The sequence below is a fragment of the Rhinopithecus bieti genome, unplaced genomic scaffold (assembly GCF_001698545.2).
Source record: "Rhinopithecus bieti isolate Rb0 unplaced genomic scaffold, ASM169854v2 scaffold_2254, whole genome shotgun sequence".
Lineage (NCBI taxonomy): Eukaryota > Metazoa > Chordata > Mammalia > Primates > Cercopithecidae > Rhinopithecus > Rhinopithecus bieti.
The window spans coordinates 5,338,004-5,354,473 of record NW_016803982.1 but is presented as its reverse complement, the minus strand read 5'-3'; the positions used below and the strand labels follow the sequence as shown (position 1 = coordinate 5,354,473).

Genomic DNA, 16,470 nt, shown 5'->3' with positions numbered 1-16,470 from the left:
CAATAAAACATTATGAAATAAGGAAATGGCTTTCTTTATCACATTTACCCATTGCTTTTTAATCTATTTTTTTAATTTTAAATTTTTCCCCCAGATCTCTTACATGATCTCAGCATGGGCCAGAATGTGCAAAATCCTTGGAAAAGAATTTCAGCAGTACCTTCCAGTGGTTATGGGACCTTTAATGAAGACGGCTTCAATTAAGCCCGAAGTAGCCCTTTTAGATAGTAGGTGTCTTTAGAAGGACCTATCGGTTGTCATAGTTCTCTCTTTGTTGTTATTTGTCATATGCATTTGTTTTCTTTTCTGTTAATAGCCCAAGACATGGAGAATATGAGTGATGATGATGGTTGGGAATTTGTGAACCTTGGAGATCAGCAAAGCTTTGGTATTAAAACTGCAGGACTAGAAGAAAAATCAACTGCTTGCCAGATGTTGGTAAGAGAGCACTATTTTTATTAAACTTTTATTTTACATCTTACATTTATATACATTTTATATGAGTGCTTTTAATAGCTGCTAAAGAAATTACTTTGGAGAGCCAGGAATATATTCCTTAAAAAGCAAAGTTTTCTTTCCATTTTAAAGAAATCGTGTGGATAAACCTTTCGTTATCAGTGCTGTTTTAAATAGCAAAAAACAGGCCGGGAGCGGTGGCTCAAGCCTGTAATCCCAGCACTTTGGGAGGCCGAGGCGGGTGGATCACGAGGTCAGGAGATCGAGACCATCTTGGCTAACATGGTGAAACCCCGTCTCTACTAAAAATACAAAAAATTAGCCGGGCGTGGTGGCGGGCGCCTGTAGTCCCAGCTACTCGGAGGCTGAGGCGGGAGAATGGCATGAACCCGGGAGGCGGAGCTTGCAGTGAGCCGAGATCGCGCCACTGTACTCCAGCCTGGGCAACACAGCCAGACTCCGTCTAAAAAAAAAAAAAGGCAAAAAACAGCAAATAGCCCAAATTCCTGTTAGCGGGAAGATGAATGATAAATATACAGCCATTACAAAGACTTTAGAATATAAGCTACACGAGGGAAGGATTTTTGTTTGTTTTGTTCTTAGTCTATAGTAGGTGGCCATGGAATATTTTTTAAACAAATTAACAGAAGTGTGTTCATGCTATTTAATGTGAAACAAAACGCTTGATTTCAGTTGTGTAAAAAAATGGATACGGCAGGAAAATCAAAATGTTCGGTTATTATCCCTTATGGTGCTTATGGTGTGCGTATGTGTATTTAGTTCCTAGTTTTCTTTATGAGCATGCGTTTTAAAGTGAAGGATAATACTTTATTTTATTTTATTTTATCTTATTTTATTTTATTTATTTTTGAGATGGAGTCTCTCTTTTTCACCCAGGCTGGAGTGCAGTGGCATGATCTCGACTCACTGCAACCTCCACCTCCGGCATTCAAGTGATTCTCCTGCCTCAGCCTCCCGAATAGCTGGGATTACAGGCGCCTGCCACCACAGCTGGCTTCTTTTTGTATTTTTAGTAGAGATGGGGTTTCACCATTTTGGCCAGGCTGGTTTTGAACTCCTGACGTCAGGTGGTCTGCCTGCCTCGGCCTCCCAAAGTGCTAGGATTACAGGCGTGAGCCACTGCACCTGGCCAATACTTATTTTTAAAGTTAGATTTTAGAAATTATGGTATATTACAAATTTAGCAGTTAAGTAAACCTAAATAAAAGTTGCTTCAATTTTATTTTGTATTTATATTACATGTTCTAATTCATTTAAAAGTATATTTCTTATTGTCATCTACAATACTTAGTATCTATAAATTATAAACACTTTGGATTTTTGTGGGTTTTTTCCCCTCAACTGGAGAGCAAATACAAATAATAACATCTTAAAACAGAGTAATCTTTAGATGTAGTAGAAGAGAATGAAACAATTAGGTTTTTTGGGGTTTCTTTTGCTTTTTGAGACGGAGTCTTACTCTGTCGCTCAGGCTGGAGTGCAATGGCTTGACCTCAGCTCACTGCAACCTCTGCCTCCTGAGTTCAAGCGATTCTCCTACCTCAGCCTTCTGAGTAGCTAGGATTACAGGCGTGCACCACCACGCCTGGCTAATTTTTTGTATCTTTAGTAGAGGCGGGTTTTCATCACATTGGCCTGGCTGGTCTCGAACGCCTGACCTTGTGATCCGTCTGACTCTGTCACCCAGGCTGGAGTATAGTGGCACAATCCCAGCTCACTGCCACTTCTACCTCCTGGGTTCAAGCGATTCTCCTGCCTCAGCCTCCCAAGTAGCTGGCGTTACAGGCGGCCGCCACCAGGCCTGGCTAATTTTTGTATTTTTAGTAGAGATGGGGTTTCACTGTGTTGGCCAGGCTGGTCTTGAACTCCTGACCTCGTGATCTACCCGCCTCGGCCTCCCAAAGTGCTGGGATTACAAGCATGAGCCACCATGCCCAGCCATGATTTTTTAAAAACACAAAATACCAGCCGAGCACGGTGGCTTACGCCTGTAATCCCAGCACTTTGGGAGGCCGAGGCGGGCGGATCACGAGGTCAGGAGATCGAGACCATGCTGGCGAACATGGTGAAACCCCGTCTCTACTAAAAATACAAAAAAATTAGCCGGGCGTGGTGGCAAGCGCCTGTAGTCCCAGCTTCTTAGGAGGCTGAGGCAGGAGAATGGTGTGAACCTGGGAGGCGATGGAGCTTTCAGTGAGCGGAGATCGCGCCACTGCACTCCAGCCTGAGAGACAGAGCGAGACTCTGTCTCAAAAAAAACAAAACAAAACAAAACAAAAACAAAAAAAACCCAAAATATCAGAAGCCTATTTGCTACACATTTACAAAGTAAATGCTACAGTTAACTGATGTGTTGGGGGAGGGGTGTTGTATCTTTTAGAATGATTTTTCCTCAATAAGTGATACATTTTGTTCGATGTATTGGCTAAAACTTGCTGAATAGAGTGTGAATGATTCCAGCCTTGGAAAGACAATATATACGACAATAATTTCCTTTCTTTTTCTTTTTGTCGCTCACCAATACTACAATCATTTCATGACCCTTTTCATACTCCTTTTAGTTGGAAGACTAATTTGACAGTTGTACATGCAGCTTTAAATGTAGTTCTAGTCAAAGTACAACTTCCTATGGTCCTTAATGATTTTGCTGTTTGTTAATTTTAATGCTTGAAAACTAACATGAATCTTTATTTCCTCCCAATACTTTGGTTACAGGTTTGCTATGCTAAGGAGTTAAAGGAAGGCTTTGTGGAGTACACCGAACAGGTTGTCAAACTGATGGTCCCTTTACTGAAGTTTTATTTCCACGATGATATCCTACAACCTTTGAATACAAAACGTGTAGATTTAGTAAAGTTGTCTCTTGGAGTATTAGACAGTGTTCACTGAAGTAGACATCACCATGATTGTATTTGCACTAACTGTACTTCGAGGTGATAAGGTCGGTCCTCTGCGTGTGCCTTTGTTTCCACTTGTGCCAAAACATGAAAAAGAAAATGTCAACATCCTCTGTTTGTCAGCTTTCTGTGGCCCACTTAAGGATTTAAGGATAAATAATTAGCAAATGATTACAATTATATATAGTTGCTACTTTCCCCAAATATCTTTTGGTAAACGTTAAGAAAATAAGACTTCTATTTTAAAAGATGGTGTCTCACTCTGTCACCTAGGCTGGAGTGCAGTGGCATGAGCAGGACTCACTGAAACCACAACCTCCCAGGTAGCTGGGACCTACGTGCACAACACTGTGCCCAGCTAGATTTTTATTATTATTATTATTATTTTGTAGAGATAAGGTCTCCCTATGTTGCCCAGGCTGGTCTCAAACTCCTAGGCTCAAGCAATCCTGCCTTGGCCCCACAAAGTTACGGGATTAAAGGCGTGAGCCACTGTGCCTGGCAAAGACCTGTCTTAATAGATTAGAGAACCAGCGATAGATAGTCAACTTTCTGTAGCAGTGAGAATCCTCCATTTCCAATGTGGATAGCACCTTTAGGGGGAAACGTCACTTGATACATCTGCATTCTCTTTTGAGACAGAGTCTCACTCTATTGCCCAGGCTGGAGTGCAGTGGCACGATCTCAGCTCACTGCAACTGCCACCTCCCAAGTTCAAGTGATTCTTCTGCCTCAGCCTCCTAAGTAGCGGGGATCACAGACATGCGCTACCATGCCCAGCTAACTTTTGTTTGTTGTTGTTTTTTGTTTGTTTTTTGTTTTTAGTAGAGACGGGTTTTCACCACTTTGGCCAGGCAGGTCTCGAACTCCTGACCTCAGGTGATCCACCCACAACTGCATTCCAATATCCTTCTTAACATAATAATAGTCAAAATTAATATTTTCCGGTACATTGTTATGTCTTTACACACAAGAGGATGTTAGAGCCCAGACACAAATCCCGATCTCTCTGACTCCAAAGTCCCTTTGTCATCATTCCTCTTACGATATCTTTTTTTTTTTTTTTTTTTTTTTTTTTTTGAGACGGAGTCTCGCTCTGTCACCCAGGCTGGAGTGCAGTGGCCGGATCTCAGCTCACTGCAAGCTCCGCCTCCCGGGTTTACGCCAGCCTCAGCCTCCCGAGTAGCTGGGACTACAGGCGCCCGCCACCTCGCCCGGCTAGTTTTTTTTGTAATTTTTAGTAGAGACAGGGTTTCACCATGTTAGCCAGGATGGTCTCGATCTCCTGACCTCGTGATCCGCCCGTCTCGGCCTCCCAAAGTGCTGGGATTACAGGCTTGAGCCACCGCGCCTGGCCTACGATATCTTATAGTGGTGTCCTTTACAGAAGACAGCTTTTACCCAGCAAAGACCTACTTCCCAGGATGCCAGAGGACAAAGCGAAATTGCTTTTAAGAGGAAGTTATCAAGACCTTATTTTGTAAATGAGATTAGATAGGGAAAGACAATTTAATCTTTATTGAAAACTGAAAAGGCCAGCATAGGAAGAGGTCCTCGGTGGTTTTTTTCAGGGAAATGCTTCAGTTGCATTTATTAGAAACAGATACTACCTAAGGTTTTGAGGTAGGTACACCTTGAGGCATGCTAATGGTCATAGGTCCTTTCATAGTCATTTTTGTATTTTGGTTTGCATTTGAGCAGTAGGCAGCCCTTCACTGCTGCTGGACTCATTCCTGCCACTATTATAGGTGACAGAGGAGACGGGAGGTATGTCTTTTCTATTTTTATACATGCTTTATATTTAACACAAGCTCTTGGATATCTTAGATAAACAGAAGTTGCCTAGCACTACTATTAATGCATTGAACCCTTTAACATTTAAGTGAAATAATAAACAGTCTTTTGAGGTTCCTTAACAATCAAACGTGTTCGAGTGGCAGCAGCAGAATCCATGCCTCTTCTCCTGGAGTGTGCAAGAGTCCGTGGTCCTGAGTATCTCACACAGATGTGGCATTTTATGTGTGATGCTCTAATTAAGGCCATTGGTACAGAACCAGATTCAGACGTCCTCTCAGAAATAATGCATTCTTTTGCAAAGGTGAATATTTTTCTCTTAAAAAATATGTATAAGGTGGTATGTTCATTTATTAGTCTTGCTAAAAGTTTTTTAAAAAATTTTTTTGAGACAGAGTATTACTCTGTTACCCAGGCTGGAGTGCAGTGGCACAGTCGCAGCTCACTGCAACCTGCGCCTCCTGGGTTCAAGCAATTCTCATGCGTGATCCTTCCAAGTAGTCGGGATTACAGGCATGTGCCACCACACCTGCTACTTTTCGTATTTTTGGTAGATATTCCCCAGGCTGGTCTCGAACTCCTGGCCTCAGGTGATCCACCTCAGCCTCCCAGAGTGCTGGGATTACAGGTGTAGGCCAGCTAAATAAATTTTTATGTGCTGTAGTGTATGATTTTTTTAAAAATAAAAATGTTAAATTTTTTGTTTTAATATTTTGGTATTATTATGTTTCTTTTAAAGAGGGTAAATTTGCCTTGGAAGGGCAGTATAGTTAGAGGGAATGATACAGGCAACAGCATGAAAGCATGCATTCTTTGGAAAAAGAGAAGAAATTCTGAATAGTATTTTAGTCTTGTACTTAATAATCCAACTACAGAGGCTTGGGTATCATCTCTAGTTTCTGTTCTTTCTACTTTCCTCAGTTCCTCTCTGGTTTTTTTTTCATTGCCGCTTTTTTCATGCCGTTGAAATAGCCCCCTTGGTCTACTCCAGATATCTCCTTTCTTTTGCTCTCAGTTCATTCTGTTTTCCTCAAGCACTGCCTTGCTCTTCATTGAATCACTTCCTTTCTCATACAGTGTCACTCCCATTTTGCACAACTGTAGTTTGCTCCAATCTTGATTGAAGATTTACAGTTTCTCAGCATCTTTATGTGTCCTTATTTACACTCTTGTAATTCAGAATTCCTTCTGTTTTTCCGAAAAAAGCGTGCTTCCATACCTTTGCCTATATTATTTCTTCTACCTCTAATACCCTTCCTTCAGTGTTCTTTTATGTTGTGTGTACCGAGTATGGATATAGCAGTTGTGCTCCTTAGGAGCTGGTGTGTGTGTGCTCCATCTTTGAATCCTCAGTACCTGGCATGATGCCTGGCACCTAGGTGTGCTCAGTAATGTTTAAAAGAAAATGTTTTTTCTAACTCCAATCTCTACAATGCTGTCATTCTAACAAATACAAGCTAAGCATATGTAAATAATTAATCTTCCAGGATACTGAACTGTGTTCATTTTTCCGTATGATTCTTAGTGGAGTTTAACTTTAGACTCTCAACACCCCTAATCTTATGGATTGTTTTCTTTTCTCAACCTCATTAGTGCATTGAAGTAATGGGAGATGGATGCCTTAATAATGAACACTTTGAAGAACTGGGAGGTATATTGAAAGCAAAGCTTGAAGAACATTTTAAAAATCAAGAATTACGACAAGGTAAGTTTTCCATGCTTTTATTTCTGAATACAATCCTTGACCATTTTGGTGATCATTTAAAAACATTTATTTGGGTATGTTTTAGTTAAAAGACAAGATGAAGACTATGATGAACAGGTCGAAGAGTCACTACAAGATGAGGTAAATTTTTCCCTTTGGAACTTACATGATCACTTGCATCTGAAAGACTTGTAAATGCCTCAGTTTCTGATTTATGTGAGTTGTCATTCTGATGTAATTATCAGTCTTTAGCAGAGGAATTGGATATATTTCCCCTCTTAATTTATGAATGAGTAATTTGAAATTAAACTGATATGTCTTTTGGTGCTCTGTGCATTTTGTTGTAATACCTCACTCAGCAAAACACCTTGAGGTTTTCCTAGTTCATTTACATATTGCTCACAACAACCATTTGTTTTTTGTGGTGCTTTCACTGTTTTAAAGATGAGTAACCTGAAATTCCAGTGTGAAATGATTGCCCTGAGTCACACTATTGACCGTCTGGGGCCTTTTTCACCAGGTTACTTAGTTCTCTCATCAAACCACCTAGGACTGTCAAGCATACTTCATTGTGTGTTTAGAGTCCAGCATCTCATCTGTGGCCACTTGGTGGGCCAGTGCTACCATGTAGGTAGTACCAGCTTCCTGAAGGTGCCCACATGCTTGTAGGCCCAAATTGCCACTAACAGTGGGACCCCATTCTCCCCACCATCCACCCCGAAATGAGGATTATTCTGCTGAAAACAAAGTAAAAATAGTAAAAACACCTTCATTTCAGAATGTAGAAATTAGAGATAATTTTTCAACCCATCTATTTTAATTGTGTTCTGAGGAAAATCTTTGCAGTAAATACAGTTCTTGCCACACACCTTTGTCTTTCCAAGACTGGCCTTTGATTAGTAAGAGACATGATAACCCACCCTTGACTTCAGTCTCTAGACTCTTGATTTACCCTTAAGACAGGAATGAGAAATTGATTTTCTGCATTTTTTAAGGTTTTTATAAATGTTACTATTGGTAATAGAAAATATACTTTTTAATCCATATGGGTGTGTATGTGTGTGTGTTTTTTTTTTTAGGATGATAATGATGTTTATATTCTGACCAAAGTGTCAGATATTTTACATTCAATATTCAGTAGCTACAAAGAAAAGGTATTACCATGGTTTGAACAGCTGCTTCCATTAATTGTCAACCTCATTGTAAGTGTTACCTTTCTTAGTAGTTGTTTTGGGTAGTTAACCTAGAATTCTTTTCACTGCAGCATAAAATCTAATGCTTGGGTCTCAGAAATGATTGTTTCCATTGTACATCTTTGATTTTATCAAGTTGACTGCATTACCCTGGACGTTTTCTTATTCATTGTGTGCTCGAAGATTCCTAACTTAGTTTTCCATAGGCCAGTTCAGTTCTAACACATCTGAAAGATATACAAGTGATTTATTTTTATTATTTCAGATTATATATGCCCTCCTAAATTAATAAAAGGAAACAGAATGGTTACTTCTTTTTTAGTGGACCATAAATAATTCAATTATCTTTGTTATGTACTACCAGCAATCATGGATTATGGATAATGGGCTTATATATATATATATATATTTTTTTTTTTTTAACCTTCTCTCACCCATATATTTGATGTTTTAAAAAATGTTTTATAGACTTTTGTTTGTTTGTTTTTCTCAAGATAGAGTCTTGCTCTGTCGCCCAGGCTGGAGTGCAGTGGTGCTATCTCGGCTCACTGCAGCCTCCGACTTCTGGGTTCAAGCAATTCTCCTGCCTCCGCCTCCTGAGTAGCTGGGATTACAGGCTCACGCCACCACGCCCAGCGAATTTTCAGAGATGGGGTTTCACCATGTTGACTGGGCTGGTCTCCAACTCCTGACCTTGTGATCCACCCGCCTCAGCCTCCCGAAGTGCTAGGATTACAGGCATGAGCCACTGCTCCCAGCTCTAGACTTCCTATTTTAAAGCAGTTTTAGATTTACAACCAAATTGAACAGGAGGTACAGAGATTTCCCATGTGCCTGTGCCCCCGTGCATGTATGGCCTCAGCACCATTAACACCCCCCATCACGGTAGTAGATACATGTGTTTCCATTTATGGGCCTACATCAACACATCATATAATGGCCTATTCAGTTTTTTGGGGTTTTTTTTTTTTTGTATCTTTAGTTGTGTTTTTTTTGTTGGGTTTTTAGTAGAGACGGGGTTTCGTCGTATAGGCCAGACTGGTCTCAAACTCCTGACCTTGTGATCCGCCCGCCTCGGCCTCCCAAAGTGCTGGGATTACAGGCGTGAGCCACCGCACCCAGCCGTGTATTGGGTTTTTTAAAAATATATTATAAATTAGCAGCTGTCATCAGATGTTTGGAATTTTTCTTTTTGGCTTTCAATTTTGCATTTTATTGTATTAAGTAGTGCATTACATTTTTTAAAAGATTCAGGCACACATGACTTAGCCTGTTGAATAAATACTATATGTTAAGATCTTTGCAGCTTTTATTATTATTATATTTTTTTAATGTAGCAGTACCATTGTCTTTTTTACAAAGTAGATTTATATACAGTGCTGCCACTGTCAGTCCTTCTGTGTGATAATGTCAGATTGTAGAGTTCTGTAACAAATCACACGTGTCTTTGAAACCTAAATTTTATTAAATCTGTGTATTTTGTTGAATATCGTTGGTCACAAGAAGTGGTTGTTACTATGTTTTCTTTTTTCTTTTGCCTATATCAGGAATATCAATGTAAACAGATAGTCTATAGTGAATATTTCTTTACATTCTTTATGTACACCAGTATTTGAAGCTTAAAAGAGAATTTCTTTTGTAGTGTCCACATAGACCATGGCCAGACAGACAATGGGGATTATGCATCTTTGATGATGTCATAGAACACTGTAGTCCAGCCTCATTTAAATATGCAGAATATTTCTTAAGACCAATGCTCCAATATGTATGTGACAACAGCCCAGAAGTCAGACAAGCAGCTGCATATGGCCTGGGAGTCATGGCACAGTATGGTGGAGATAATTATCGCCCTTTTTGTACAGGTACCTTTGCTTATTCAGTTACGTGCATTCCAGACATCCTGTGTATCCCCACTTTACTCTTTACCACACTCCCAAACATTGTTTGCCTATTTCTGCTGTAGTCTGTTTTCAAACATCTCATCTGTAGCATTTAGGATTCTAGATGATAAAAAGATATGATTTATTCTCGTAGAAATAGAATCAAAGACATCCCCTGCCCCCAGCCTTCCGGGGTGCATTTCTCTTTGCATTTTGGTGATAAACAATAGCCTTAGAATAGGAGTTTTTTGTTTTGTTTTGTTTTGTTTTAATTGAGACAGAGTCTTGCTCTGTCATCCAGACTGGAGTGCAGTGGCACAATCTCGGCTCACTGCAACCTCTGCCTCCCGGGTTCAAGCAGTTCTCCTGCTTCAGCCTCCTGAGTAGCTGGGACTACAGGCGCGTGCCACCACAGCTGGCTAATTTTTTCTGTTTTTAGTAGAGACGGGGTTTCACTGTGTTAGCCAGGATGGTCTCAATCTCCTGACCTCGTGATCGGCCCACCTCAGCCTCCCAAAGTGCTGGAATTACAGGCATGAGCCACCATGCCCGGCAGAATAGGACTTTTAAAACTTACTGGGGAGTATAGTTAAGCAGCTTTTAAAGCTGCAGTACGCTTGGGTGATGTGGTGAGTACTATAAATCTGGAGGCCACTAATCTCTCTGGGTCTCTTAAGTTAGTAGAGGACTAGTGCTCCTGTCCATGCTGTGGCAGTCCCCCCTCTGTTACCATTCTGTAATGACATAGCCAAGAAGACAACACTTCCCATACATTTTAACATTTCTTTACCATAATCAATATCTGGACCAAAACCAAAAATATGTATATTCATTTGCATGAAAATGTGAGGTTTTGGCTGAACTTCTTTCAAATGCTTATTTTAGAAGCACTTCCCCTCCTGGTAAGAGTTATTCAGTCTGCGGATTCTAAGACCAAAGAAAATGTCAATGCTACAGAGAACTGCATCTCAGCAGTAGGGAAAATCATGAAGTTCAAGCCTGACTGTGTAAATGTTGAAGAGGTCCTTCCACACTGGTTGTCTTGGCTTCCACTACATGAAGATAAAGAAGAAGCTGTTCAGACTTTCAATTATCTGTGTGACCTGATTGAAAGGTAAGAAAGCAGACTGTGACCTTATTTCCTTCCCCTCCACAGTGCTTCCTGATTTTTCTTGCTTAACATCAGTCTTTTAAGGTTTAACCGATGATCTCTGCACAGTCCTCAGTTGGGTAGGTTTATAATAGTGCTGTCTTTATAAGTCATATTAAGAAACCATATCACGGTTAACATTGTCCTTATAATAAAGTCTAATTTTGAGTTATTCTTTATGAAATTAGATTCAACAGATGAAGCACTTTAATTATTTATTTCTGTATTTTTAAATTTTTTTGGTAGTGACAAGGTCTTAACTGTTTTGCCCAGGCAGGTCTCAAACTCTTGGCCTCAAGATATCCTCCCACCTCAGCCTCCCAAAGTGCTGGGATTACAGGCATGAGCCACCAAACCTGGCCTAAGGGCATGTTGTTTAGTGTCTGTTTTCTAAGTCCAAGCTCCCCCCATAATATAATCAGATCTAAGCTCTGTCACTATTGATTATTATTTTTTAGGTTATGAATAAACTCAAGGGCTACAACGAGTGGAGTTTATAGCAATAGGCCAACAGGCATATTCTCCATGCTTGTTTTAAGTTCAGGTTCACATAAGAAATGGGTTTGAGTCTTCCACTGAGTACATCATTAAGGAATGTAACAGCCATCCTGCAGTCTACGTGCTCCTGCATCTGAAATGACCAGGTCTTTTTTTTTTGAGACAGAGTCTCGCTCTGTCGCCCAGGCTAAAGTGCAGTGGCGCGATCTCGGCTCACTACAAGCTCCGCTTCCCGGGTTTACGCCATTCTCCTGCCTCAGCCTCCCGAGTAGCTGGGACTACAGGCGCCCGCCATCTCGCCCGGCTAGTTTTTTGTATTTTTTAATAGAGACGGGGTTTCACCACGTAGGCCAGGATGGTCTCGATCTCCTGACCTCGTGATCCACCCGTCTTGGCCTCCCAAAGTGCTGGGATTACAGGCTTGAGCCACCGCGCCCGGCCAGACCAGGTCTTAATCATGCTATTTGATCATCTCCCTTGAAAACGACTACTCTGAAATTCTCTTAGTGACAAAGACTAGAATTCTTAAATTCACTTTTAGGTTTTTTCCTGTTAAACTTGCCTTAGTTTATTTCTCAGTTTATTCTTGAAATGTTTATATAATTTTTTTGAACTTCAGAGTTATTTTAGAACCAATTTTGTAGTAGCAAAATAAAATTTTATTTTGTTAAGAAACTTATTCTTAGTAATACATTTTTTTAAGACATCACAAATTATTTGTAAGGTATTTAGAACATTCTGTTGTGTTTGGCCCTTAATCCTGAGAGATGAGTCCAGTATTTTTTTTTTTTTCTAATTTAGGAAGAAATGAAGAGTTCATATATAAGAATGGCTGGTTTTCTTAGTGAACACATAATCATATTTCTCCTTACAAATTTCACTTACTAAGGTTTTCTTCTCATTTGTCAGTAATCATCCAATTGTTCTTGGCCCAAACAATACCAATCTGCCCAAAATATTTAGTATAATTGCGGAAGGAGAAATGCACGAGGCAATTAAACATGAAGATCCTTGTGCCAAACGTCTGGCCAATGTCGTTCGCCAAGTACAGGTAAGCTGATTTGGTTGAACTGGGAAAGGGGAGATAAAGCCTTTTTGTTTTTATATTCCTCTATGAGAAGAAACTAGAAATCTAATAGCTAAGGGAATTTTATTTTTATATTTTCATAGTCTCTTGTCTGTAAGCCTCAAATGGATTATACTTAATGTAATCCATCCATATGTTCTTATTATTTGTTAGAATTAAAACCTTCATCTTAGGACATTTTGAGCCTACCAGTTGGTGCTTAACACAAGCTTATTATGTGTAGTTTTTCTGCCTATCTGAAGAAAAAAAACCGAGATTTAATAATAACTTGGCACCTGCCAAAAAACTTTAGATGATTTTTACTTCCTATGTTCATGTGGTATATGGGTTACTTTAAGATGTTACCTGCTTTGTGTAGCTTTATCAATGCAAAAATGAAGAAACCTTACTGTAAATGAAATGAACTTTAAAAAAACAGATTTCTTGCTTTTACAATGATACTCATCAAAATAAACTACCTAGGGAGAAGGTATTTTGACATTATTACAGTCTACCTATGATGATGATTAAAATCCTTCCAAATGAGCATTTTGCCATGTCTAAGTCTGTGAACATGTTTTTTTCCCTAGACTTCTGGAGGATTGTGGACTGAGTGCATAGCACAGCTCAGTCCTGAGCAGCAGGCCGCCATTCAGGAGCTCCTGAACTCTGCGTGAAGGGCCTTAATGTCACCCACCAGAAAACTAACTACAAATAAACGCTTACCCTTTCGTTTAGGTTTCTTTGTTTTGTTTTTGAGCAAAAGAGAGCGGTAGTGTTGTGTGTAGGCCATTTTGGAGAGCCATGAGCAGGAAGAGCAGCGCTGTGTTGCAGAATGGAGTTTCCATGGATTTCTACCAGACCAGTGAAGGAGTTCCTGGAAGCCCTGCAGTAGCACTGAAGAGTATTTTTCTATTGGTATAACCCACCCACCTGAAGGGGAAAGGGAAATCAAATTAATTTTTCTCGTTAGACATAAGGAAATTTAAGGAAAAACAGCTTTAAGAACAGTTACTCAGCGCAGATGTGTGTTCACACAGATTGCTCTGCACTCAGTGTTCATTGTTAATTGGCGTGTGAGTCTTTCTGTAGGGTAGAAAGAAGCCTACTACCCAACAAACCAGTAGACCCAAACGTTGAAAAAAACTGATGACAGACAACAAGCATGAAGATGGCATATTTGATGTCACTTTGGTTCTTTTTCCCAGAAGGCTTATACAGTGACTCAGTCGGGAAGCTTTCCAGCTTCCAGCCCTTGAATGTGAAGTGTCATTGGCATGTCTGGCAGTAGTCTCTTATTCACTCCTCAATAAACAACATTGAATACAAAAGAGGCTTGTGTAAAAACTCAGTACTGTCTGGCTTGGATTCATTTCATGTTTTTAATATAAGAATGATCTAATATTTTTTTAAAGTAATAGCTATCAGTAATAGCTGAGTGTTTTTTCCCCTAATATTTTCCTTGTGCAATTCAGACTTAAGCATCGAGTTTTTACCATCTTCCACTGTAAGCTAAGTTATGATACCTATTCCATTCACAATTGGTGTTCTTTTTAAGGTTTGCAAATTCCAACCAATTTTGTAGCTAGGATTGTTCTGATTAGCTCAAAAAGATTTGGCTTAGTGTTTTCATTGCAAATTATAATTGCTGTAGAGCCACACACAACTTTTGAACTTATAAGTATTATGGCTAAAGTTATTTGCTGAAAATTTCAGTAAAATGTGTGAATGTTTCTTTATGTATTAACCTCATAGCAGTAAATGACTTGCTGTTGTTTAATTTTTCTAAGGCATCTTAATAGACTTCTGTTGAAAACTTCAGTGTTAACATTTTTATAGTTTGTACTAAATTTAACCGTGATATAAAATGAATTTTATGCATAGATCAGAATTTTAAATTAAAGGTTTTTTCTTTAAATGATTTGTATTACTTTATTAAAACTAAATCTGAAATGGAATAGAAAATGGAATGGATTACATACAGATGGTTTACTTGTTAGCAGATGCCCTTCAAATATATTTTCCATTTGCAGCACAACACCATTGCCTGGAGGCTTCCGAATCTAGCAAAACAAAATATTAAATGACTTCACCTGCGCAGTCCTTGGTTTCACTGGATGGATACCTGTGGGCTCTTGTAATGTGTGTGGTAATATTTGGAACTTTATAGCCTGTATTCCTTGGGAGAAAAAGATGGGAATTGGAGTAAAAAATGTGTCAAGACAACCCATTTCTGCTTTCTTGTGTAGCATCTGCAAAGCCATTTCATGTACTGATGCCAGTCAGCTAGAGCAATGTAGGTTTTTAAAATTTAAATTATGACTACACTTTATTACTACACTTTCAGAAAAGAAACATGTTGGAAACATGGCACACCTGCAGGAGTTGAGATGACAGTGTGGTCAGAGGATGTGTTTGGGAGAACCTAGTGTTTGCTGGGCACTGCGCTAAGTGCTTTGGGAGCAAGAACCTCCTACCTTCCAGTTTAAACACTAGTGGTATTGTCACATACCGCTCACACCTGAGATGGACGTAGAGCAAGGTTCTAAGAACTCTGAAAGAAGTGCTCTGTTCAATGCAGACTGGCAACGTCCTCCTTGATGAAAGCAGAAAAGCAAAGAGGTAATTGGAGTTCAATCAAGTTAATAGGGAAGGTTGGTAGTAAATGCTGTTAGTGTGACATGATTCTGAAATCCAGAGCTCAGAACTAACTGCAGGATGTACCATGAACTAACAATTCTTTGAAAGGACCTGGAGAAACATTTTTAATACCTCATTCTGTCTATGCAAGATGAAAATTCGTGGAGTTTTTTTCTTGGCTTTTGTACCAAATTTAGGGGTCTTGATGTCAGCAAGTGATATATATTGTTTATAAATGCAAGCTGTTTCTGGAGGGAAAAAAATGTGTGTGGCTCTTAGATTTTCTGGGAATTTTGTAACAAGTTACACGCACAAGTGTTAGAATCTTTCGCATAACTCAATTTGGAGTATTTTTAAAATGCTGTATCTTTAAAGAAAAGTAAAATTGTCTTAAAGCTAATTTGACACTTCTGTAATCAGAGGCAACCTTATAATTCTGGAGTTACAGTTTGACAGAACCATCAGTAAAGACATAACCAAATAAATGGCCTTGGTGCACCTGGTCTGATGATTAAAAAAGGGGGGGGGGGAGCTTACAGTCTTGCAAGCATTATATTTTTATGATCTAATCTTTTGAGTGGGTGCCTGTTCAAGCAACTTGAAAGGCTAAGGAGCTAAGTAAATGTTTTACTTAATTGCTTCATTCTGCCTAGGAGTATTGTTGCATCAGTTTTCTGTGTTGCACAGAAATCACCTTGCCGGCCGGGGTCGGTGGCTCACGCCTGTAATCCCAGCACTTTGGGAGGCCAAGGCAGGTGGATCACCTGAGGTCGGGAGTTGGAGACCAGCCTGGCCAACATGGTGAAACCCCATCTCTACTAAAATACAAAAGTAGCCAGGTGTGGTGGCAGGTGCCTGTAATCCCAGCTACTCAGGAGGCTGAGGCAGGAGAATCACTTGAACCCGGGAGGTGTGCATTGAGCCAAGATTGTGCCACTGCACTCCAGCCTGGGCAACTGGGTGAGACTCCCATCTCAAATAAAAATTTTTTTAAAAACCTGAAATCACTTTGCTTCTCTTAACCTTCTTTGCCACAAAAGATTAACAGCCAAAACCTGCCATGTTTGCTATTCCTAACCAGATTTTCTTTCTCAGCCCTAAAAGTATGAGTACCACTATTTTAGAAGAAGAAAGTGAATGACCCACAATGTATGCACATCACACTTGGGA

General features: G+C 39.7%; 1 protein-coding gene across 1 annotated transcript in view; it reads left to right on the top strand.

Annotated features, from left to right (window-relative positions):
• The window catches only part of IPO5 (importin 5), a 72,321-nt gene extending 56,536 nt beyond the window's left edge, over window positions 1–15,785 (top strand). The window contains 11 exon segments of the mRNA XM_017862180.1: window positions 95–227; window positions 317–438; window positions 3,193–3,289; window positions 5,300–5,472; window positions 6,762–6,873; window positions 6,959–7,014; window positions 7,953–8,075; window positions 9,709–9,928; window positions 10,832–11,060; window positions 12,504–12,645; window positions 13,251–15,785. Coding sequence (XP_017717669.1) covers window positions 95–227; window positions 317–438; window positions 3,193–3,289; window positions 5,300–5,472; window positions 6,762–6,873; window positions 6,959–7,014; window positions 7,953–8,075; window positions 9,709–9,928; window positions 10,832–11,060; window positions 12,504–12,645; window positions 13,251–13,337 — 1,494 coding nt within the window. The 3' untranslated portion in view covers window positions 13,338–15,785.
• The last annotated feature ends 685 nt before the right edge of the window (window positions 15,786–16,470 follow it).